At 37.1% G+C, this 24241-nt stretch overlaps 1 protein-coding gene across 1 annotated transcript in view; it reads left to right on the top strand.

Annotated features, from left to right (window-relative positions):
* The first annotated feature begins 1154 nt into the window (after positions 1-1154).
* LOC105990755 (E3 ubiquitin-protein ligase Topors-like) overlaps positions 1155-24241 on the top strand; it is a 46545-nt gene continuing 23458 nt past the window's right edge. Inside the window, exons 1-3 of the mRNA XM_013023237.1 lie at positions 1155-2571; positions 2677-3174; positions 17420-17619. Of these exons, the coding sequence (XP_012878691.1) occupies positions 1155-2571; positions 2677-3174; positions 17420-17619 (2115 nt within the window). The remainder of the gene's footprint in view (positions 2572-2676; positions 3175-17419; positions 17620-24241) is intronic.

The following is a 24241-nucleotide window of genomic DNA, read 5'->3' as shown; positions in this document are numbered from 1 at the left end:
ATATATATATATTTATGTATATGTATATAGCCTAGATATATTCATATTACATATATTTATATGTATATAGCCTAGATATATTTATATTATATATATTTATGTATATGTATATAGCCTAGATATATTTTACTATTCCTAGTGGGAAAACTTTTACTCACAATGCTACTAGAAATTAATATCATTTGTTAAGGGGTTTTATTGGTGTTGTCTGTCTATATATCTGTCTATTTGTGACAGGATCTCACCATGTAGCTCAGGACAGTCTTGATCTTGATTTTTTTCCTTCCTTAGTCTCCTGAATGCTGGAATACAGACATAGGGCAACATAGATATCTCTGTAGGCATTTATTAATAACAATAATCTTTCATACATTTTTTGTCGGTCGTGGGCCTGAACTTTGGGCCTGGGTGCTGTCCCTCAGCTATTGAGCTCAAGGCCAGCGCTCTACCACTTGAGCCAAGTGCCACTTCTGTTTTTTTCTGCTTATGTGGTACTGAGGATTCAAACCCAGGACCTCATACATGTGAGGCAAGCACTCTGCCATTGAGCCACCTTCCCAGCCCCAATCTTTCATACTTGTACATAAATACATTCCTTCATTTAACAATATTATTTCATCATCTTCTCATATATCTATAAGTTTGCCTTATCTCCTTTGAATTGCCTATTCGTAAATAATAGAGATAAATACCACGTATTTAACCCACCTTTACTGATGATATTTAGGTTGTTTTCAGTATTTCAGCATTACCAGACAAATACTCATCTATCATTTCATATTACATCTAGATTAAATGTATACAATGAGAAATTGATAAGTGAAAAGATATGTTACTTAAATTTTAATGCATATGATCAAATTTTCTTTTCAGAGTTTGCAACAACTACTTTGAAAAGGAGAAAATCAGTGTGCCTATAACCTCATTGCCCTGTCGACATTGAACTGTATTATATCTTTATCCACATTGAACTTTAGTATACATTTGATAGTTTGTTTCTTACCACTAATTCCATAGAATTAGCAAGTATTACACAGTTAACAAGTATTGCATAGCGTGGTTTTAATACTAATAGGTATTTTCTGTGCAAGATGAAGAACTGAAGCTTTTTATTTTTCTCATGTGCAACTCTAAAGTATTTCTGCACAAAGAAAATGCCAGTAGATTTCTTTTCTGATTGTGATTGTCCTCACTGTTCGAATGGTGTTCAGAGCGATTCTGAATGGAATCTTGATTCCAGGAGTAGAAGTCATGACTCCTTACCTTATCAATCAAGGAAGAAATCCAAGCCTTCTCCCAGCACACAAAACTTACTTTTGCAAGGTTGTTTCCCCAAGTTGGAGGACGAGAACAAAGAAGATCCAGTGTTTGTTCCCACCAAGAAGACAAGCTCTATGGGGTTTTCTCAAAAACATTACCTTAGTCTAAGCCCTGAAGATGTCAAAAAGAAATTGAAACCATTGAGAGAACTCACTATTCAAGATTTACTAAAGGAGTTTGGGGATTGTGGGAACTTCCAACCAAACTCTATGTCTCTGGGCCACTTGAGAGATCAGGTAGTTATGAAGTTCAGAAGGGCTCTTTATTATTCTGGGATATGGGTGAAACATGTCCAAGGCTGCAAATTGGATAAACAGTTGACCGCTAATTATTTCAAAACAAATCCTGGAAGTCTACACCGGCTAGTGCCCTGGCTGAAAAGAGAACTAACAGCTGTTTATGGCAATTATGGATATACAGTGAAGAATATTCTAGATGCTGTCCTTCATCACATGACAGAATATGATTTGGACAGTGATTCCTTTATTCACCTTCTGGAACCTTATCTCCTACAACATACCCATCATTTCCTGCATGAGTTTATCACTTTTGTTCGTTCACCTTACAACATAGAAACCTATGACCAGCGAGCCATCTATCAATGGACTCCTACCTCCACATGGGTGCAAAATAAGCCCAGGGATTCAGCTCCTGTTTATTTTTGGCCTGAGGGTTGTGCTCCTAACGCATCTCAGCATGACACGAAGCAGTCTCAGAACACCCAGGTTCAATGGAATAGTGAAGAGAGGCCTCAGTCTGGAAAGAAACTATTCCCAAATGGCCACTCTTCCTTCAAAAATACGAGAATTCCACTGGCCCATCAAGAAACAGCAGACAAAAGCCACATTTGTACCAAAGACAAACTAAAACCAAGTGATCACAAAGGCATAGTTTCTAATAACAATAATAACAATAATATGGTTATTACTTGGGCTACCTTAAGGAAAAGAGTTCGAGGTTACAAACACTGTGCTCAAGAGAAAAAGGAAGAAGGGATGAAATTGTTTCCTGGCCATGATCTACACAAGAATGAAACAACTGACTACAACTTCAGTATTCCAGAAATTTCCAATGAAGTGCAACCTCCCAAGTTCACTGCAAGAGAAGAAAAGGCTGTGAGCACTTGCCAGAAGATACATTTGCACACAAAAGAAGGAGAAGAAAACAAATGCACTAAATCTTCACCCAAGAGTTTTCGGAGATGCTCTAGAGGAAGATCCTTGACAAAGTGCAGATGCAGAGAAAGAGACCGTTTCTGGAGTTGCCCTTCAGAAAAATTCTTTTCTCCAATGAGAAGTGGTAGAAAGCTGAGTTCTCACAGAAAAAAGAGAAAAGAATGCAGACGGTCCCCACAAGTTGCCAAATTTGGTTCGCATTTCAGTAGAAGAACCCAAAGGCAATCCAAATGCAGTAATCGCAGATCCAAATCCTGGACCTGTGTTGAACCTAGAAAGAGATCTCTAAGCAGAGAAGTGAGTAATCGCTCTCTGGGAGAAAGTTGTGCAAGTGAGCATTGCTGCCAGCATATGTGCTGTCGGTGGTCAAGAGAAAAGAATGCACATGTCTATGAAGCAAGTAACAGAAGAGCCTCTTTGTCCCCATTCCAACTCATGAAGCTTCCATCGACTTGTAGGAAGAAGCCTGACTTGCCTTCTAAATGTCAAGGTGCTTCCCAAACTAGAAGCACTTGTAGCAGCCTCACTGGCCCACAGACTGGGATACGTAGATCCCTCAGTAACCAGGAGATGAAGCCCCAAATATTGTTTCCTCAAGCTAGAAATATTAGGTACAAGAAGACAGAATGCCAGTTTACAGATAGCCTGATGGAGGTGACTGGTGCATCCAGGGACCGGGGTAATGAAAGGGAAGGGAACAATCTTTCTGAATATGTACCTTTCTGCAGGAGGCAAATCCAAAACTGCCAGAATTCATGTCATAAACATGGAAGAGTCAAGAAGGAACAGAGGTGAGACATGGCATCAAGAGAAAAAAATGGGAGAAAGCAAGGGAAGGGGTGACACTGTTCAAAACGAAATGTACTCATTACCTGAACTGTGTAACCATAACCCCTCTGTACATCCTCTTTACAATAAAAGTCAATGTAGATTTCATCACATCACTTTGTATCTGAAACTAAAAGGCCTGATAACCCAATTATAAGCTCCTATTGGAAACAAATGCATATTATTAAATTATTTGCGTGTATAAATGTTATGTGTCTGCTTTATAAAAATAACAATTCCTAAAATATTTGATCCACTTTTTAGTTTCTAGATTTACCTATGAAAATTCACTGCCAAAAGTTCAAAAAACCACCGAGTATACTAGAGTATACATTAATTTTGAGGCACACTAAGTATGTTGCATAATGTATTGTTTTAAAAGATTAACACATACATATACAAATGTGTATGTGCATATTCACCTATACATATATTATGTTTCAGGTTTAATACAATTCTTGGTCCATGGGAAACAAGACAAGGTCACTGCTTTAAGAAAAAGTAATTTGAGACTTCACAGTTTAGCAGTGAAAATAAGTGCAAATATATCAATAAAAGTGAACATATATGAGGTAATTTGCATATATTTAATTGTCCACCATAAGAAGGTTCTTTGTAAACATTTCCATCATATTTATCCCATCTATTTCTCTTATCTCTTCATGCTCCTCTTTTTCCTTTCTCCTTCTACCTCCCTGGTAGTTATCCCTTTAACTTTCATAACTTTGTTGTTTTTATCCTTTAGCTTCTACAAATGAGAGACATGTAATCCTTAAATTTGTGGGACTGGCTTATTTCCATTCACATGAAGATCACCAGTTATATTCATTTTCCAACAATGAAATAATTTTATTCTCTTTGATGACTGAGTATATGAGTAAAACTCCATATATAGGGGGGTGTGAGGCATGACATATATCTCACATTTTCTTTATCATCTGTATAATATATATATATATGTATCACATTTTCTTATGCATTTTTTCTATCTATTGAGGGGCACTTAGGCTGACCCTTAAACATTCTCTATCAACCTACCTATAAAAACTAAAAATTACACTTCCATATATGCTGACTTATAGATATTATCACTAGAAACAAGTTTTTTTTTAGAGAATTCTGATTTTCTACCTAAAGTAGCCTCGTTAAGTGATTGTGATTATACTACCTAAGCCAAAGCAAAACCAAAGCCTTTCACTCTCAGTGATACTTATAAACCCCAAACTGGATTCTTCAAGCTGTTTCTGAGAAAAGAGGTCATTCTCTCTCCTTGGTGGCAGATGGTGAGAGATTGATGGTGTGGACAGTATCAGAAGCAGTAATTCTCAATTTGTGAAGAAAATCCGTTTAAGGTAAAAGAAGAGAGAACTAACAGAGAAAATTAAGATAAGTTGTAAGTAGAGTGGGGACACAGGACATGGATCTTGAACTGGAGCTGCCTGTCATCCTGCCCTACAAGTGATTTGTTATTTTAACCCTTTTCTATGTTTTCTGAGAAAATATACTTGTAGTCCCCTTGTTTAAATACATATAAAATTGATAAGGAATTACTTTAATTTATGCTTCATAAATGAAGAAAACTAGTGAATGTGGCTATTACAGTGTGAATGGAAATCTAGCTTGCCCAACTGCACAATGATCTTAAAACCACAATTTGAAATTACCTACTCTTTCCCTTTGCAGTTGCACCTGTTCAGTTGTCCATATTTCACACCTTATGGTAATCACATTCACAAACATGTCATTCTACTTTTACCGTGGTGAATAAGGTTGATTTAACTATGCTTGTGTTTTCAATGAAGAAAATTAGTTTTAGAGATATTATAACAAACAAGTGCTGAGAACCAAATTGTAAGTCTAGCAGTGCATGCTTTGTGTTTTTATAGCTCATTACAGTTGACTGAGATTTTCAAGTTAAATGACTTGAAAATTGTCAAGCCCTTAATGACAGTCTTTCCCACTACTGACAAAACATTTCCATCCAAAACCTAGAATGCTAACATAACCTTTTAAGATTAAGATGCTAAAGAGTCACTTCTATTTATTTTCAGGATAAAAACCAATTCTTTTCCCCAAGTTTACTCTAAATTATCCTTTCATTTCTAGTAGTGTTCATCTCTGCCAGCTGGGAGAAAGCAAGTGACTGATTTTCAATACATGTGCTTTATTCACAGTGTATGTTTCATGGTGTGTGGTTAGAAGAAATGTTAAGTGCCAGGGTCCTCTGTTCTAGATCCTCTAATATTCCTTAGCTTATTTCAGCTCCTTGAGGCATACTTTATCTACCAAATGAAAAGCAAGTAAGGAGGAGAAAAGTATCAGAAAGTACTTGAAAGTCATGATCTTGTATGAGTACAAAACTGAATGGGCTATTAATACCTCTCAATTGTGCATATTTTAGCTAATGTGTAATTAATCCTTGTACCTACTATGTAGGATATCCTCTTATCTGGCTTCCCTGACTCTTGGTTCTCTCTCTTCTGAGAATAATCCACATAGATGCTAACATTTCAATATACAAATTTACTCATAAAATTTTCTGCTTCAAGTTTCTACTGGTTTGTTATTGTATAGAGGACACAATACGAATTATTAGTAGGTGAGGATCTTCAGCTTTAAACCATTCCTCTATCCTTTAATCCTGAAAGAGAAACTATATATATAAATGTGTACATATATATATATTGCAAAAGAATATGCATACACATACCATATAAATTCTCCTAATGATAGAACAGATTGCATCTTTCCTGTCTTAAATAAATATGTACCCTTTCTACTCACTCCAATATTTTCCATTAGGGAACTGTTCAACAAATATATTTCCTCTAATTGCTCAGGTTTTAGTGAACTATGTGATTTTAGAACAAATTAATAGTTCTGAAATTTACTCTAACATCAGCTAAATGAAACTAATTAAATTTTGAACTTTTTGATCAGATATTCTGTAATCAATGTCTGTTCAGGAAATAATGTCACTGTCTCACATCTGAACCTAACTGACACTTTTCTATGCAAATGATTTCAACTAGACTCATATTTTGCATTCTAGCCTTCTAATAATTACTGGCATCTAGGTGGACTTTTAAGTAATTTATTGGCCTGTAATAAAATTTGGACTTGAGGATCTATAGATGTCATCCAATTTATAACATCTTATAAGCATTTGATTGTTATTTAAGTAGGTTAAGTATTTACATAAACAACTATTGAGCTAATAGAAGTATTATGGCATTAAAATAGATTTTGTCACATTGGATATTCTTTGGAAGTGGTGTCATGTGCATTTTATCTCATTGACATACTGTTTACTAATGTGAATTATAAAGTAAGTATGAATATTTTCAGAAATGTTTTTGTAAAATTTTAATTATAAAGTTCTTTAGATTTTTAAAAACTATATTAACATAATGTTTATCAAATATTACACAAAAGACTGAAATATGAAGATTTTATCTATATACTATAATTATCAGGAATCCATAAGAATAGGATACACATATACAGAGTCTCAGCATTCTAACGAAGAAAGACATTGATACAGCAGCCTAAGTTCAGGAGCAAGCCCATGGTCAATCACGCCTTTGCTTCACCATTTGGTGCTTTTCCAATCACTACAGCAGCAGCTTTGCTCACCTCACCCTGTTTCACAGGACCAGGAGAATGTGTTCTTCCATCAGGCTAGGACATTTTTCAAGCTCAAACTGCTAACCCAATATCTAAAGCCTTGATATCTGGGGCCAGTAGATGTAAAATTCTTAAGAAAGTGCCTCAAACGATAGGAGAGAGACTCCACAAATGGGACTAGATTAAAATAAAAAGTTTCTGCACAGCTAAGGACATAGTTACTAAACTAGAAAACCACCAACTAACTGGGAAAAGATCTTTACCAGCAATATATCATATAAAGGCTCAAGAAACTAACCCCTCCCAAATGTAATAAACCAATTTCTAAATGGGCAATTGAGCTAAGTAGAGACTTCTCAGAAGAAGAGGTAAGAATGGCAAGAAAACACATGAAGAAATACTCATCATCCTTGGACATAAAGGAAATGCAAATCAAAACAACTCCAAGATTCTACTTTACCCCAGTTAAATTGGCCAACTTTGTGAATTCTAACAACAAATGCTGGCAGGGATGTGGGGGAAAAGGATCCATATTGCACTTTTGGTAGAAATGTAAAGCAGTACAACCACTCTGGACAGCAGTCTGGAGGCTCCTCAAAAAAGTATGCATAGACCTTCCCTATGACCCAACCATACCACTCCTGGGCCTCTACCCTGAACATCATGAGACAGGTTACAATAAGAACATTTTCACATCTATGTTCATTGCTGCACTATTCACAATAGTGAATAGATATGGAAACAACCCAGATGTCCCACAATAGATGAGTGGATCCAAAAAATGTGGTACCTATATACAATGGAATTTTACACAGCAATTAGAAACAACAAAATAATGTAATTTGCAGGGAAATGGATGGAATCTGAACAAATTGTGTTAAGTGAGGTAAACCAAGACCAGAGATAAATGGTCTATGTCCTTCCTGATCTGTGGAAGTTAGATCTAAAATGCACTGGGGTATGACAAATTACACAGAACTCCAGATACTCACATAAAGTGAGTCCAAAAGAGGATGGTTTTAGGAGAGGATCACAAAGGTGAAATACCCAAGTGCCTCTTCAGATACATGCAAAACAATATACATAATGACGCCAATTGCAAAAATATGGAAACAAAGGACTTTCAATTTGTTTTTCATTTGCATATGACTCTGAATTCTTTATCTTACATAAAATGTATTCACATGCACATCTGGGAAAGGGTAGGAGGAGGGCTCAAAATCAGAGTAAAAACAGTGAGCAAGTGCAGTAGTAGAGCACACTGGCTGCACAGGCCATCGAAGGAAGTGAACTATGCAATTGGTGGGTTGAGAGGGGAGGGAGGGAATAGGTGAGCATGAGGGAACAGATGATACTATGCAATAGAAGGTGTACTTATTACCTGATATATGTAAAGGTAACCCTGTTGAATATCACCTTTAAAAGAACAATAAAAATTTAGGGAAAAAAAAAGAAAATACCTGTTACTCAGTGACAGTTCAGAAGGAAAATTAAAGAGAGACAGAAAAGTTGATCCAGAAATAAAAATAAACTACACATAATGCTCCCCTGTGACCCAACAGCTTTTGGGCATTTACCCAAATGATCACAAGACCATACTAAGGCTACCAGCACAACTATGTTTATTACAGCATTATTTACCATAGCTAAGATATAGAACCAACCCAGATGCCCCTCAGTAGATGAATGGATCTATGCCTCCATCAGAAAGAATGACATTGCCCTATGTGTTAGGAAATGGAAAGACTTGGGAAAAATTATATTAAATGAAGTAAGCCAGGCCCCAAAAAACATAGGTCCCATGGTTTTCCTTATTTGCAATAACTAGAATATGTCTAGAATGAGCATAAAAGGTCAAAAGCTAGGTACATATGATCATTTAAGATAATGTCAAGTGAAATAAACCCCAAGCTAGGGACTTACTATTGTTTCTAATGTATTTATAATGTACCAAGCAATTGTTTTTGTATCTTTGTATGTTCCTCCCCCATGTTACAACCCCTGTTTTCACTGTATTTGATGTCAGTGCCCCTGCATTTGGCATATACACTTCTCTAGCTTGGGGAGGGGAAGGAAAAAAATGCAATGTTTAAATAGGGACACAGGTTGACCCATTGTGACAATGAGATGTACAAGACACTATGTTGAAAATGAACTTTATAGCTTTAGCAGGGTTGCGGGGGGTAGTTGTGGAGGTGGGAGGGAAGGGTTGGTAGGGGTAAAACAAAGGAGGAGGCAACAATGCTTGGTAGGAAATGTACTCATTACCTTGCTCATGTATCTGTAACCCCTCTGTTCAGTATTTTCACAATAAAAAACTAAAAATAAAAAAAATAACTTAAGATCTTGAATGAAAACCAGGAGAAAAGTCATGTAATTGAAAACATTGATAAAGCTAGAAATAAAGATATAAGCATTCTAACATATGACAAAATCAGGTTATTAGAATAAAATATAGCTCTTTGGGAACAACAAAGTGAGTTATGTTCATGGAAACTGTCTTTTCTATCGGGGAATCATTGGCTATAAGCTACAGCTGAATTTGCCACAGGCATTCATGGAAGATGCCATCAACAACAATTAGAAACTATTAGAAAACACAACATTTGGGGGGGAAAAAGACCAAAAGGTCTAAGCAGATATTAAATGTAACTCTTTTTGTATTATTTTATACATATTATACATATATGTATATTTACTTTTGGGAATATAAAATATATCTTTAAAATTGATTTAGATCATAAAAACTGAAGAGTATATTTGTCATTGTTATCTACTAGGATGGATAAATGGATGGACAGACATAGAGTTATTATTGGATGGTTAACACTGAAAAGACCCATGTAATTCCATCTACAAAATAGAGGCCCCAGAAAGCAAATAAAGATATTTCCAGTCCCATGCCCAAGACCTGAGAATAGCATAAGTGTGTGGTATAAGTTTCAGAGACCAAGGCCAGAAAACCAAAATCTCCCATGTTCATGAGCAAGAGGTCTAGCTGTCCCATCTCCCACACAGAACTTGGTCTTCCTTTACCTTCTTGTTTCTGACCTTCAACAGAATCATTGATGGTTGTACACAGTGGTCAAGCGTACCTTCTGTATTCATCTACCAATGCAAATATATCTCTTCCAGAAACACCTTTACAGATATGTGGAAATATTTTACCAGCTACCTGGGCATACCTAGCCCATTCAAGTTGGCACATAAAATTTGCCATCACAAAAATGCAGAGGCTAGAGAAGGATAAAAGGGGTTAGAGCCTGATTAATTGGGAAATGAGACATTCAGGGAAAGTCAGGTAGAAAGAACATTCTATATGAAACTTTAAAAACTGATGAAGAAAATAGATTGCATGAACAGAGGAAATAGATGGAATGGATATAAACACAATGCAATTAAATCAGAATTCAGAAAAAAATTCTTTTTTTTTTAAATTTTATTTTATTTTATTTGTGAACATACTGTACAGAGGGGTTACAATTGCATGGGCAGGATAATGCGTACATTTCTTACCAAGCATTGTTTACCCTTCCCATCCCTTCCCAGCCTCCCCCCCCCCCCCCCCCCCCCACCCCCTCTCTTCCCCCCCCCCCCCCCCCCCCCGCACCGACGTTGTAAAGCTCGTTTTGGACATGACAACTTGTACTTCTCATTGTTGCATCAGATCCACCTGTATCCTTAAACAACTGGTTTTTCCCCATCTCCTCCACAAGTTATACTGACATCAAATATAGTGAAAGCAGGGGTTATACTGTGGGGGAGGGACATACAAAGCAACAAAGAGATAATCTTATAAATGCGTTAGAAACACATGCATGAAAGAAAAAACATTAAAATACATATCTAAGGATTCATTTTCCTGACATCACATTATCTGACCTTTTCCGCTTGACTCGTACATATACTAGATATTGCAAATAAGGGAAACCATGGGACCTATGTTTCTTTGGGCCTGGCTTACTTCACTTAATATAATTTAGAAAAAAAATTCTTGATCCACAGAGTCATTTTTCTGTGAAAGGACAAATAATAAATATTTTAGGCTTTGTGGAAGTTTAATTTCCTCTTCTGTTATAATGTAAATGCAAATACAAAATGTAAAATAATACACATATGAAATCATCTGTGTACTAATAAATCTTTATTTACTATATCAATAATGGCCCATATTTGTCCCCTAATGTATAATTTCCAGGTCCCTGTGCTTAGGTTTCAAATAACCAGGAGAACCAAAATGATGTCAATTTTTTTGTTTGGTTATCAGGTGATACAATTAATAATTTAAAAAGCAACAAAAACCCAAAACAACCCAAGATTCTATTCATTTAAGAATTAAAGTCATACTGATGAAACATAGGAAGATGAGCTCAAGAATAGAAGAGGCACAAAAGGTTGAGTCTGCCAGTGATCTTTTAGAGGATATAATCTTTTAAAGGATGTAGATGCTAAGCTATGCTTTATGCCAAACACTACAGACAAATCATGGATTGTTACAGCCAGCAATAATGCACTGGAAAGAGCCTTAAAATTATGAAAACAAGCTAAAGGTTATTTTCTTTAAAAATACACTCCAAAGTGAGATGTCAGATTGAGATCATAGATTGTGTCCTCCACTCTTCCTTTCTCCATATCTCATCCTATAACCAGCCATATTACCGTGAGGAAAAATTACGGCCATTTCTTCTTGAAAGATATATTGCATCCACATGTGAGCCAAGTGATTTAATCTTGATTAGTGCTGTCTGAAGACTTGTCAGATAGGTTAACAATTGGTCATGTATTTCACAGCACTGCTATTAAATCCACTGGGAATTAACATGTTAAATCCATAATCATTCTTTAGTGCCTCTATAATCATGGGTTAACTGAAAATGAAGTTGATTCATTTTTCACATGTTCACCAAAGTGAAGTCATATTTTCCCCTTAACTAGTAATTAACCTTTACGGCTTTATTAACTGCTTTATTAAATTTAAATGAAATGTTTATTGGGAAGAGTTCATGGTAAGTGTAAACCACAATGACACGGTGATCCTGGTAATGTCCTGTTTCTTGGAACTTTGCTATTAAAAAAAAGCTCATATTACAAGTAGTTCATTTTTTATCACAAAGTACTAGTGCTTGTAACTAATGTGTGATATAGTACTACTACTAATAATAAAGAATAATGGTGGTGGAGTCACAGAGATGGATTCAAATTGGTATCTAATTACTTACTAATTTACTAGCTGTGTGACCTTGGGAGAGTAACTTACCCAATCTCTCTGTTCCTTATCTTAGCTGTAATTTGTGAATAATAATAATAATGAAACTGAAACTGTTGGTGATAAAGGGGTGAATGAATTAGTGGAGTAGATATGAGGTAATTATTTTGTAAGAGCTGATTTGAAAGAGAGTCTATTTCTTGTTGAAACAGGAAAAAAGTTTTGATAAGGTTTTTTAATTGTGAAAATACCATACAGAGGGGTTACAATTACATGAGCAAGGTAAAAAGTACATTTCATATCAAGCATTGTTGCCTCTTCCTTTGTTTTTCCCCTACCATCCCTGCCTTCCCATCTCCACAACTACACTCTGCCACCCAACCAAAGTTGTAAAGTTCATTTTTCAACATAGCATTTTGTACATCTCATTGTTGCAATGGGTCCACCTGTATTCCTACTTAAACAATTTTTTCCCTTCCCCTCCCCAAATTATACCAACATCAAATACAGTGATATCGTGGGGGAGGGACATACAAAAGCAACAAAACAATCATCATATAAATATCTTAGAAACAATAGCAAGAAAGAAAAACAGGGAGAATTTTGTATTCCATTCATCTTGGAAAGAGGTCACAGGATAGTTTCCATTCCCAATTTCTTCCTACCTTTCTCAACACCATCAACTAGCTACAAAGTCTATATAAAAAGATATGGTGGCATAGAGTGCTGATAGCTTTCAGTAAGACTTACAGGAGAGCCACTAGTCTTAGAATAAGGTGTGTGTTAGGGCAGAAATAGCTCTATGTATCCATGCTTGATAGCAGAAGTTTGTGTGGAAAAGATGGACTGCAAAACCTGTCTTGGTCAGCAGGTCTTTAGCCAGGTGTTGAAGGAACATCATTGCCCTAGGCTCTTAGCAGGTAGCTCTTGTTCATACCACATCATACATCTTTATCAGCATAAAGCAATCTGAGCCCAAGAGTTTAAAAGAGTCTTTGGTAGTATCCCACCAAAAACAGATTTCCCAGCCTCTGATGCAATATTTATAGTCCTGAGAATAAGTTATAGCTTGAAGTATATGTGCAGAATCAATGTTTACATAGCTTCCCGTCATCCTCTTATGCAAAGCCCCTTTTGTCCGGATCTTCTCTTCTTTTAGTCTCTGTCTCAGAAATAGTAACAATGGATAGTGTTCTTGAATACAAAAATAAGAGCCACCATTAGAAGAAAGAAAAAAATCAACCTGTTTGGAACAAAAGCAACATGATCTTCCCTGTGCTGTTCATGTCTAGGAAATATATCGATGGAAATAAATTTCTATCCTTCTGAAGCCACCATGGGTTGGGTTTGTTGTTGTTGTTGTTGTTGTTATATCATTCTAATTTATAGCTTAACTTATATGAGACTTTTATAGCAGAACTGAAGGAACATTTTTATGAAGATCCTGTTTCTGTCACTTTTGGACATACATGTAAAGATAGGAAAATGTAGAGAGGTTGATGTCATACTTTGGCATGTTGGCTGTGCATAGCCAAGCTTGACCAGAACACCAATGGGGATATAATACAGGGTAAGAAAAAAATGGGCAGATGCCCAAGAAATGGGACAATGAAGTGACTTTTCAACTAAATTGCCACACCAGTGATAGTCAAATATACTACACCCTATTACTCTTTTATTTGGGGGGGGTCAGTTGTAGGGTTTGAACTCTGAGCCTAGTGCACCGTCCCTGAGCTCTTCAACTCAAGGCTAGCGCTCTACCACTTGAGCCACAGTGCCACTTCTGGTTTTCTGGTGGTTAATTGGAGATAAGAGTTTCACGGATTTTCCTGCCCAGGCTGGCATTGAACCATGATCCTTAGATCTCAGCCTCCTGAGTTGCTAAGATTACAGGCATGAGCCACCAGTGCCTGGCCACCATATTACGCTTATAGAAGAATATTGCAGGTAGGTGGCTAAGAACATACATCACTAATGGTGGAAAAACCAAACAAATCTGGGATCATTATTACTCTATACAACACTCACAAACTGAGTATTTATACTCACAAGCTGAGTGTCAAGTAATATTTTGATAGGACTTTGAATCAGTCAAGGGGCCAGTCAGGAAACCAACAGTGACACTACCTGCTTTAAAAGTCACTTGTTACAAAAAATATTTGAAAAGTTGAGGAAGAGGAAGAGAAAACAAATGGGCTAACACAGATAAGGAACTACAGGAAGTGCCTAGGACTTCAGAAACGAGAGGTGATGGTATTAACAAACGCCAGGCTAGCAAATACTCTCTACTGATGGTGGTGATGAAGGCCACTGTTGCTGTTGTAGCTGTATCTAACATCCTTGACTCCTCTAAGCCTAGAAGTCCTGGCAGGAATTGCCTGTGATCTGTTCCCCACTTTTACTAGAACTAGAAGGCCACTGGATGCTGACTGAGACTCACAGCCTCCTGTGCTGTAAGGCAAGGAAAAGAAGAGTGACCTAGAGAAAATAAGGTTGGATCTGTATTTATCTGTATTTATCTCCTCCATATTAATTGGAGGAATTAAGGCCTGAAGTCTGGAGGGCGGGGAAACAAATGGGAGGTTATGCTGTTTGACAATTTTTCTAAAACAATGCTGGGCAGTCCCTATGTGATCACCTCGAACTTGTTTCGTTAGCCTCTAATATTGAGTTCTTTGTGAACACACACATATGAGTTTGTGCTGCATAAATGATTTTTAAGCAATAATTAGCCTTGATTGCCTTCCGTATCCTCCCTTTGCTTTACATTTTATAAACTTTTCATAAATTTTTCATAGCATGAACGTTTATTTCATAGCAAATTAAGAAACAATAAAACATTGAACTAAATGTCAGTTTTAATAATGAAGGGGAAGTTTCCCTGATTGTGGGTAAGTTTAAAATAGAATTTACTAGTCTTCAGAGATGGACATCTAAATATTATCACTGTATAATTCTAACAAATGAATAATGAACATATTCAAAGAAACATTTTTAAATGTGCAGATATCTTTGTTAGAACAGCACTACCCATTTACTGCATCTTTCTTAAATAACTATTCTATTTTTGGTTTTGATCCTTGAAGTATAACAGTGTGATCTTTGCTTTTACCATGGACCAGCTCTGAGAAGGCCTACATCATTCATCCAAATGAGTAAGGAATTCAGCTTATTGGGGTTGCAATGACGATTTAACTAACATGTCAAAGCAGGCCCACAAATTCTGGTGACCCTGTTTCTATCTCCTTGTTCAAATGATGGAGCTTCATTTGTCATATCACTTCAAAATGATGCCTTTTACACCTGACTGGTTCTCCTTGGGTCAATATTACTGACAAATGACTATTTCCTTCAAGATCTAGTGGTGATAATTCTTAATATGTCTCATACTTGCAAAAGATTAATTTAAACTCCTGGTGCCTTTGCAAGTCAAGAGAAATCACATCAAAGACGATTTAGAAGTTTCTTGAGTGCCCAGCACCGTGTTGCCTGTGAAGTATGTAGATGAAGTATGATAGCTATGTGAGATAAGAGCTGTCATTATTTGAATTGCCTGGAAATAGGCTGGGAATGTTACACACTTTATTTCAGTCTGCTCACGTTGAGAAGTTAAATGCTTTTATACCATGTTTTATACATGAGGACATGGAGTCTTACTAAATGCATGTAGGCTATCAAGAATTACAGAACCTGAACAGTAGAGCTGAGATTCAAACTTTGATCTCCCTGAACCCAACACCTGTGATACTTCCTAGCTGACATAATCTTTAATATTTCTTCCCTTTCCAGTAAATCCATCCTCTTAGTATGGCATCTAAGTGGGAATATCTTCAACATCTAACTATACTGCCCTCCTCCAATACACATACCATGCAAGTTGGAATGAATACTCTTTGCTCAGCTAATACACAATCACCAAACCCTATACTTGCACCAATGAGGCTGCATTTGTGAAGTTTATGCACCTCCCTGGCCTCACCTATGACTCATAGATTGTGAGAGAGTCTTCCAGACACTTGCTTTACAATAGTCCTTTGGTAAAAATTAGCCCTTACTGGGAAGGAGGAAACATGCAATTCAGCTCCAGGGCTACTTTACACTTCTCTGTCTCAATTGACACTTCTTAGTCTAGAAGCCTGAAGGTTTTCAAGTCACTTCTTTTTATCTATTATACTTCTATGACCTGCTGTACCCTACAGAATAAGATTCCATTTCCCAAGCTTCTCCTTATTTAAAAAAGGTTACCCAAACACTTAAACCACAGACCTTGTATGTGGGTGTCTTGATGTTTTTAAGCCAATGTGTAAACCCAGACAGGGAAAATATAAAAATAAACAGAAGAGACAGAAGTTTTAAAAGCCCATTATTGCTTCTAACTTCAAAAAGGTAAGAAACATTCACCTCAAAGTCCCTGATTGTGCTCAGACTTGCCAAATTAGCTAACTCTCATTGTCAACAAGAGAGCTTTTACTTCCTGCTTTAAGGTCTGTTAGATGTGTTTCCCCCTCCTGCCTGTCTCATAACTGACCTCTGGGACTCTTATTATATATCTTGCTTTCCAGCCAGGGGACCAAGCAATTTAGATTTCCTTATATTCACTTCCTATTCACTTGGTATTGTTGCTGCTGGACCAACTTCTTTCTACACAGATTGCTATGATCCTTAAAAAGTCACCTCCTACCCTTGAGCCTCTGTGACTCCTTTGGCATCAGAAATATCTCCTTCCACTGTGCTCACTTTATTGTAAATGAATTCCCCCGGTCTGTTTTTGTCTGTCTCTGTTTTTGTCTCTGTCTCTCTGTTTCTGTCTCTGCTCTCTGTCTCTGCCCTCTGTCTCTGTCTCTGTCTCGCTCATGCTGAGCATTGAGCCCAAAGCCTGTACCCTATATCCCTTAATGCTGACTTTCAAGCCCTCGCTTATTTGCGTTAGAATCACACATATATGCCTGTGTCTCCTTCTTCAGTGACAAGTTCTTAATGGCACATGCCACATTTTGTTTATCCCTGGATCCTCTGGGTACTTCCTATGAGTGTGTGGGTCTTAGGATGCACCTCCTACATTTGACAACAATTTCATGAATGAGTAAATATGAGGGGACAATGAATCAAATGCTCCAGATGAGTGTGAGTGATGATCATAAATATGTGTCACCTACCCTGAAGCCAGAAGGGTAAATGGCAATTAAAAACTCTATAATGTCTCTATTTACATCATATTACTACAGAAGCCTGACATTTCATACTTGTTTTCTCCTGTGTAAAGGTTTGAAAGAATCAGTCTTTACAAACAGGGAGAAGCAATATGTCAGTCTGACGTGTGTCCTGTGGCCAAGTGGTATCTGCCACAAAGTGATTGCCTGCCAACTTGTGACACATTATGGCAGGTATCGCAGCAAGCAGCTCCCCTTGGCACAGAGGAGAGTTAATGAAGGAGTGGAAGGGACATCTCGACAGATGCAAACAGTATGGCTGGGAGCTGGGAAGGAAAATAAAGCAATAGAAGCTACCTCTCAAGCACAAGAACTTGAGCCTACTAGTAGACTAAGTTGTCAGAAAAGCCTTCTGGCTCCACTTTCTAGGGTTGTTACAGGTGGTCCTCAATCAAGGCTGTTCCTCTTTTTCTCCATATTTTGAATCAAGAGCTTAGTGTATTCTGAGGCACCATTTTAGTATTAAGATCATCAAAGACAAGTGGCTTTTCTTACTATTTGAGCTGAAAATGAATGAATGCAATGCAAGGAGACATAAGATAGAAATTCATTAATCTGTTGAGGGCAATTTAACTCAAGAGATTATTTTTCCTCTCTATTTCCCACTTTTCAGATCATATAATACCTCAAGTCTGGAAAAGCAAATTGCCCCATTAATTTCAGTTGAAAATTGTAACATATTTGGTTTTGTGACAGATTAAGATGTGAGTCCTGTCCTCAAGGAGACTATATTTAACAAATATATATTCAAGTTAATCAGTGATCACCCTCATGACAAGCATGCTTTGCAGAATAAATAATAACTGGACACTACATGAACTTCCTGAGTGGAGGGAACTCCTAAATCATACTCTGTAGTTACCATAAAGCATCCTGGAGAAAGCAGGACATGAGCTGAGTTATAAAAAGCCACAAAGAGTGAAATAGGTTAGAAGAATTAAAGAGGCTTTGAGGCCAGTGCAGTGAGGTTGAGGAAGAAGACAGTATGATGTCTACTTAGGGAATTTTAATTTGACATCATTGGCATACACACTGAGACAGGATGAATGTGAAAAAATGCAAAAGAAATCACTTCAAGCTGGGCGCTGGTGGCTCACACCTGTAATCTTAGCTACTCTGCAGGCTGAGATCTCAGGATCACAGTTCAAAGCCAACTCTGGCAAGAAAGTCCATTAGACTAATCTCCAATTAACCACCAGAAAACTGGAAGCGGTGCTATGGCTCAAAGTGGTAGAGCCTTGAGCCTTGAGCAAAAGAGCTCAGGGACAGTGCCCAGGCCCTGAGTTCAAGACTTATAACTGACCAAAAAAAATTTCATTTCAAGCCAAATTCTGATAGGCATTGTGAGCAGTATTGAAGAGGTGCAACTTCATATTAAGGATTTGGAGGAGCAGATGAAGTTATATTCTAAGTTCAAGTCAGTTTATGGGATGCTAGGAAGAACTGAATGGACAGAGCTGCTGCTCCTCCAGTGCTGACTCTCAGTATGGATTCCTCTGCTGGTCTGACAGGACAAATCAGCAGCCCTGAGTACCATGAGGCCTCAAAGCCCAGTGACCGGTGCAAAGCTCGTAATGTGAAGAGCTGGGACTACAGCTCACTTCCAACCCTTTTTGCTTTGCTTCCATGACCCTCCATGTTTTGAGGCCTGCAATGTGGGTATAACAATATCTGTCCCACAAACTTTTTATGAGTACAAGATAAAATAGCTTGCAGGAAAAGTGAAAAGTGCCTAATATAACATTTGATACATATTTGGTGCTCAACCAATTGTTTCATTAAATTTAAATTGTGACATATTTAGAACAACACCAACACTCCACAACAGAACTTTGGTAATGATGAGAATGTTTCAGACCTTTACTAACTAACATGGTAGCCATTCATTATATGTAGCTGTGGACCACGTGCAATGTGGGTACTGTGACATAGAACTGAATTATTTATCTCATTTCATTGACTTCAGTTCATAAAACTGCATGTGACAAGTGGCTAATATAGTGGACAGGACAGTTTTATTTTTGATAAATTCTTAAATTTAAAATTTTAATACCTAATAAATATATTGCATGCATAATCACAGTACTTTGTTCTAAAAAATCTAAAAAATATAATGTCGGTTTCTACTTTTAGTAATAGCCTTAAAGAATCCGTTGTAGTGCTAACATTGTACTGCAGCACTCTGCATTTTGAAATAGCTTGGCTAAATAAAACCCATGAGAATAATTTTGATTTTTATGTTTGCATACATGTCATTAAATAGACAAATGAGATCATTAATTTAAATAATAAGACTGCAGAACTGCATACATAATATGATATCATTTGTTGTGGAAAGATTCATATCAAAATTATAACAATTTATCACAGGAATGCATGATACATGATATTTATCTCCTGTCTGAATGTTTGTATTGCCGGAATCTTTTTTAATTTAGTAGATGCTAATTTTATAATTTGAATTGCTTTCCTATGCTTCAAAAATAAAAATGCATTAACTAAAGTGATTCTTAAAGAAAATCAAATAGTCCTCAACTCACAAAAATATGGCTTCTACTTAGTCTTACATTTAAGGAATTTAATTTTGTCATTTTAAGGAGAAGACTGCCCTCTTTGATATTAAGTTTGGGAGGAAGGAGTTAAAGCAGTTGGTCTAAGATCCACTCATACCCTTTAACCAAGAATATGTTACCAAAAAAAAAGGCAAACAGGAGAGATGACCCTGTCTAACCTTGTGAACATGATAATTGGACCTCTTGACAAATAACTTAATGATATTTGCTCAAAGCAAGTCTTTATTGAGTATCTGTAACCAGATTTCCCTGGCTATGTACTCTAACAGAAATTAAACCCAGAATTTATGGATTTATGAGTATAGGCTCCTGGAAAATTGTATGCAAACTGGAGTATATAAAAAGAGTGCTTTGTAAACTAAATGCTTTCCGTTCCCTGATTTAGTAAGCCACAAATCTTACAGATTTCCTCTACTCTGGGCCATAGAGCATGCATCCAATGTAAAAAAGGAAGACTTGGAATACAGCCTTAGCATCTTAGAACTCTCCCATCTTTGTCTGAGTATCTATAATAGCCATGTTCTTAAAATGGTTGTAACGTTTGATTCTGTGTAATATCTGCTATGTGGGTAAGTCCAATCTGCTCATTTGAATCTCCACATTATCTGAAAGCTTACACAAGCCTCATTGATTACCAACTCAATGGTATCCCTCTCCTGGGTACAGAAAAGGCACATAGTGAAAAGGCGTTTCTCTTACAAGGTCTTCTTTTGTCTCTAGTAACCTCAGTGGTACAGATGAAGTATTTAGGATAACAATTGGTTTTTGTTCACACTTTCTCCTAAAAATGAGTTCAGATGCCTTAAATGTGCACAATAATCTATATTTTATTAACATCTATGCTTTTTTCCTGTCACAACATGAGTTCCCCAAGGCTAAAGAAGATATTCTTTTTATATCTGTCTTACAGGTGCACAAGGTGTTTCTCTCTATTTAACCAAATTTAACCTCCATTTCAGGCCCTTCCATGTTTGGTCTTCTCTTGAAGACCAGGAACTGTTTAGAAAGGTTCAAACATTTTCAGATTTTTTTCTTAGCTTCTTTGAGAAATTTTAACCAGACCAATTTAGGATTTGAACTCAGCCAATTCTGTGTTCTGTTCTTGGACCTCCAAATCCTGAGGTGATAATGACAATACATAGAACTGATGTTCAGAAGGGAAGCTGGTAATTGACAGTCATTCTGTGACCTTTACAGATGAAACTGAAGTGTTTTCCTCTCCATAGCCCTTCAGAGACCTCATGCTCCCTGCCTGGATCTCTTCACAAACATTGGTGTCTGCTAAATTGTTTTGGAGTTTTCATAACATCCACTTACCAGGTCTATGCATCCTCATTCCAGCCCAGTAGATAGACTCATTCGTTTCTGTGAGGCAGGCAATAGCTACTTCCTGAGAAGCACCGAAAACATTTGTACGTTTGCTCAATTTCCATGATCAAGTGTTTCTCTGAAACTGCCCTTGGATCTGAAGTAGAAAATTTGGCTAACCTTAATTCATCTCCCAGAACTTCATGAGGTGCCTCGATGAGGTAAGAATTTTGCGTGGCCTCCATTTCAAAGGTACAATGTAAACTTGGGATTCTTTTCTAGTATTCGTAATCTTTCTCCTTCTTGATGCAGGGTGATATCAGAATAGAAGATTCACTTCTTACAGAGTGACACCAGCAGCCACTTCCTTTGTCTCTCAACTTCCTGACTTCTCTCTCACTTCTTAAGCTCCACCCTCTGGTGACAAAACTGGTTGTTACAATAAAAAGTAATACTGTTCCAACTCACTTAGTCATTTACATTTGATAGTCCAAGGCAAGTTTTTCAAACTCAAGAAAGTCTATAATATCTCAAAAGCTCAGGTGCTATCATCATTGCTGTAAATTTAGTTTATATCTAAATCTAAATGACTATTTTAGTTTTGCTGTCCTTCTTCAGGGCAAAATTAACCAATGAGACAGTAACAGTTACTGAATCATCAGCATCAATGGGTACGCAGTATCTTTGGTAATTTCTCTTTATGTTGTCAAGTTATCTTGTTTTATATTCTCATGTCCAGAGAAATTTGATCTATAAAAGATTCATAGCTATATCTGAAATGAGCTGGATTGTGGCATTATGATACTGGTGTATAGAGCTTTATCTGCTGCCTATTAAAGGCCAAATTAAAGAAGAGAAGATCACGCTAATCTGCAGAATTTGAACATTGCCTACACATTAAAATCACATGACACCAGGTGCTAGTGGCTCATGCTGGTAATCCTAGCTGACATTTAGGTTCAAAGCCAGCCTGGGTAGGAGACTCTTATCTCCAGTAAACCACTCAGAAAACCAGAAGTGGCACTGTGGCTCAGGTGGTAGAGTGCTAGTGCTGAGTTGAAGAGCTGAGGGACAGTGCCCAGGCCCAGAGTTCAAGCCCAGCGATTGACAGAAAAAAATAAATAAAAATAAAATCACATGAAAACGTTTTGAAAGTCTCCGAATCTAGGCTTTATGCAGACTAACCGAGGTTGCAATATCTTGGTGCTAAGAATCCAGAGTTGGTTCTGTTGCAAACTCCCAAGGAAATTCTTTTTTTTAATATAATTTTTAAAATGTTTTTTTATTGTAAAAATACTGTACAGAAGGGTCAGTTACATGAGCAAGGTAATGAGTACATTTCCTATCAAGCGTTGTTACCTCCTCCTCCCACCTCCACAACTACATTCCACCCTCTCCCCTCCCCCTGCCATGCCTAAATTTCAACATAGTGTTTTGTGCATCTCATTGTTACAATGAGTCAACCTGTATCCCTATTTAAACATTTGTTTCTTTCCCTTCCCCTCCCCAAACTAGAGAAGTATACATACAAGATGCAGGAACATAAAAAGAAACAAAAAAAATCACATTATAAATACATTAGAAACAATAGCAAGAGAGAAAAAAACCACTTGTGTCCCTATCTTGGGGTGCATTTCACTTAACATCATCTTATATGGTCATATGTACATAGCTTTTGGCCTTTTCTGCTTGCCCCAGACATATACTATTGCAAATAAGGGAAACCATGGGACCTATGTTTCTTTGGGCCTGGCTTACTTCACTTAATATAATTTTTCCAAGTCTTTCCATTTCCTAACAAATAGGGCAATGTCACTCTTTCTGATGGAGGCATAGAATTCCATTGTGTATATATACCATATTTTCTTGATCCATTCATCTACTGAGGGGCATCTGGGTTGGTTCCATAGCTTAGCTATGGTAAATAATGCTGCAATAAACATAGTTGTGCTGGTAGCTTTAGTATTGTCTTGTTTGTAAACATTTGGGTAAATGCCCAAAAGTGGGATTGCTGGGTCATAGAGGAGCTCTATGTGGAGTCTTTTGAGGAACCTCCATACTGCTTTCCAAAGTGGTTGAACAAGTTTACACTCCCACCAACAATGCAGTAGGGTTCCATTCTGTCCACATCCCCTCCAGCATCTGTTGTTATTAGAGTTCTTGATTATAGCCATTCTAACTGGGGTGAGGTGGTATCTTTTATGGCTAGGGAGGTTGAGCATTTCTTCATGTGTCTATTGGCCATCCTTCTTTCCTCTTCAGAGAAGTTTCTCTTTAAGTCTTTAGCCCACTTATTTGTTGGGCAGGTGTTTCTTTGAAGATTTGTTGTTGGGGGATTTAAATTTTTGAGTTCCAAGTATATTTTAGATACAAGACCCTTATCCATTTTATGGCTAGTGAAGATCTTCTCCCAATCCGTGGGCTTTCTATTGATCTTACTAGCTATGTCCTTTGCCATGCAGAAGCTCTGCGGCTTCATGAAATCTATTTGTCCAACCTTTCTTTGATTTGTTGTGTTTCTGGGTCTTTATTGAGAAAATTTCGGCCTGTGCCTAGGAGACCTAGAGTTTCTCCTATTCCTTCCTGTAATGTTTTCAGGGTGTCTGCTTTGACTTCAAGGACTTTGACCATTTGGAGTTGATTCTGGTGCTGGGTGATATATAAGGATTTAACTTTAGTTTTCTACAGGTATTTAACCAATTTTTCCAGCACCATTCACTGAAGAATCTGTCTTTCTTCCATTCTATTTTTTTTAGCTCCCTTATCAAAGATTAGGTGGCTATAGGTCTGTAGGTTCATTTCTGGGTTTTCAATTCTATTCCATAGTAATCAAAACACATTGGTACTGGCACAAGAAGAGACAAGGAAATTCTTAAGTGTTTTCAAGGTTGACATCCACAATTCTATATGAATCAGATGTTGGTTTCTGTAATACAGTCTTAGAAATAAAGAATACGACAGCTTCCAGTTAGAACAACCTTACTTCAATGGTCT

The sequence above is a fragment of the Dipodomys ordii genome, unplaced genomic scaffold (assembly GCF_000151885.1).
Source record: "Dipodomys ordii isolate 6190 unplaced genomic scaffold, Dord_2.0 Scaffold67, whole genome shotgun sequence".
Classification (NCBI taxonomy): Eukaryota; Metazoa; Chordata; class Mammalia; order Rodentia; family Heteromyidae; genus Dipodomys; species Dipodomys ordii.
This window is presented reverse-complemented; position numbering and strand designations above follow the sequence as displayed.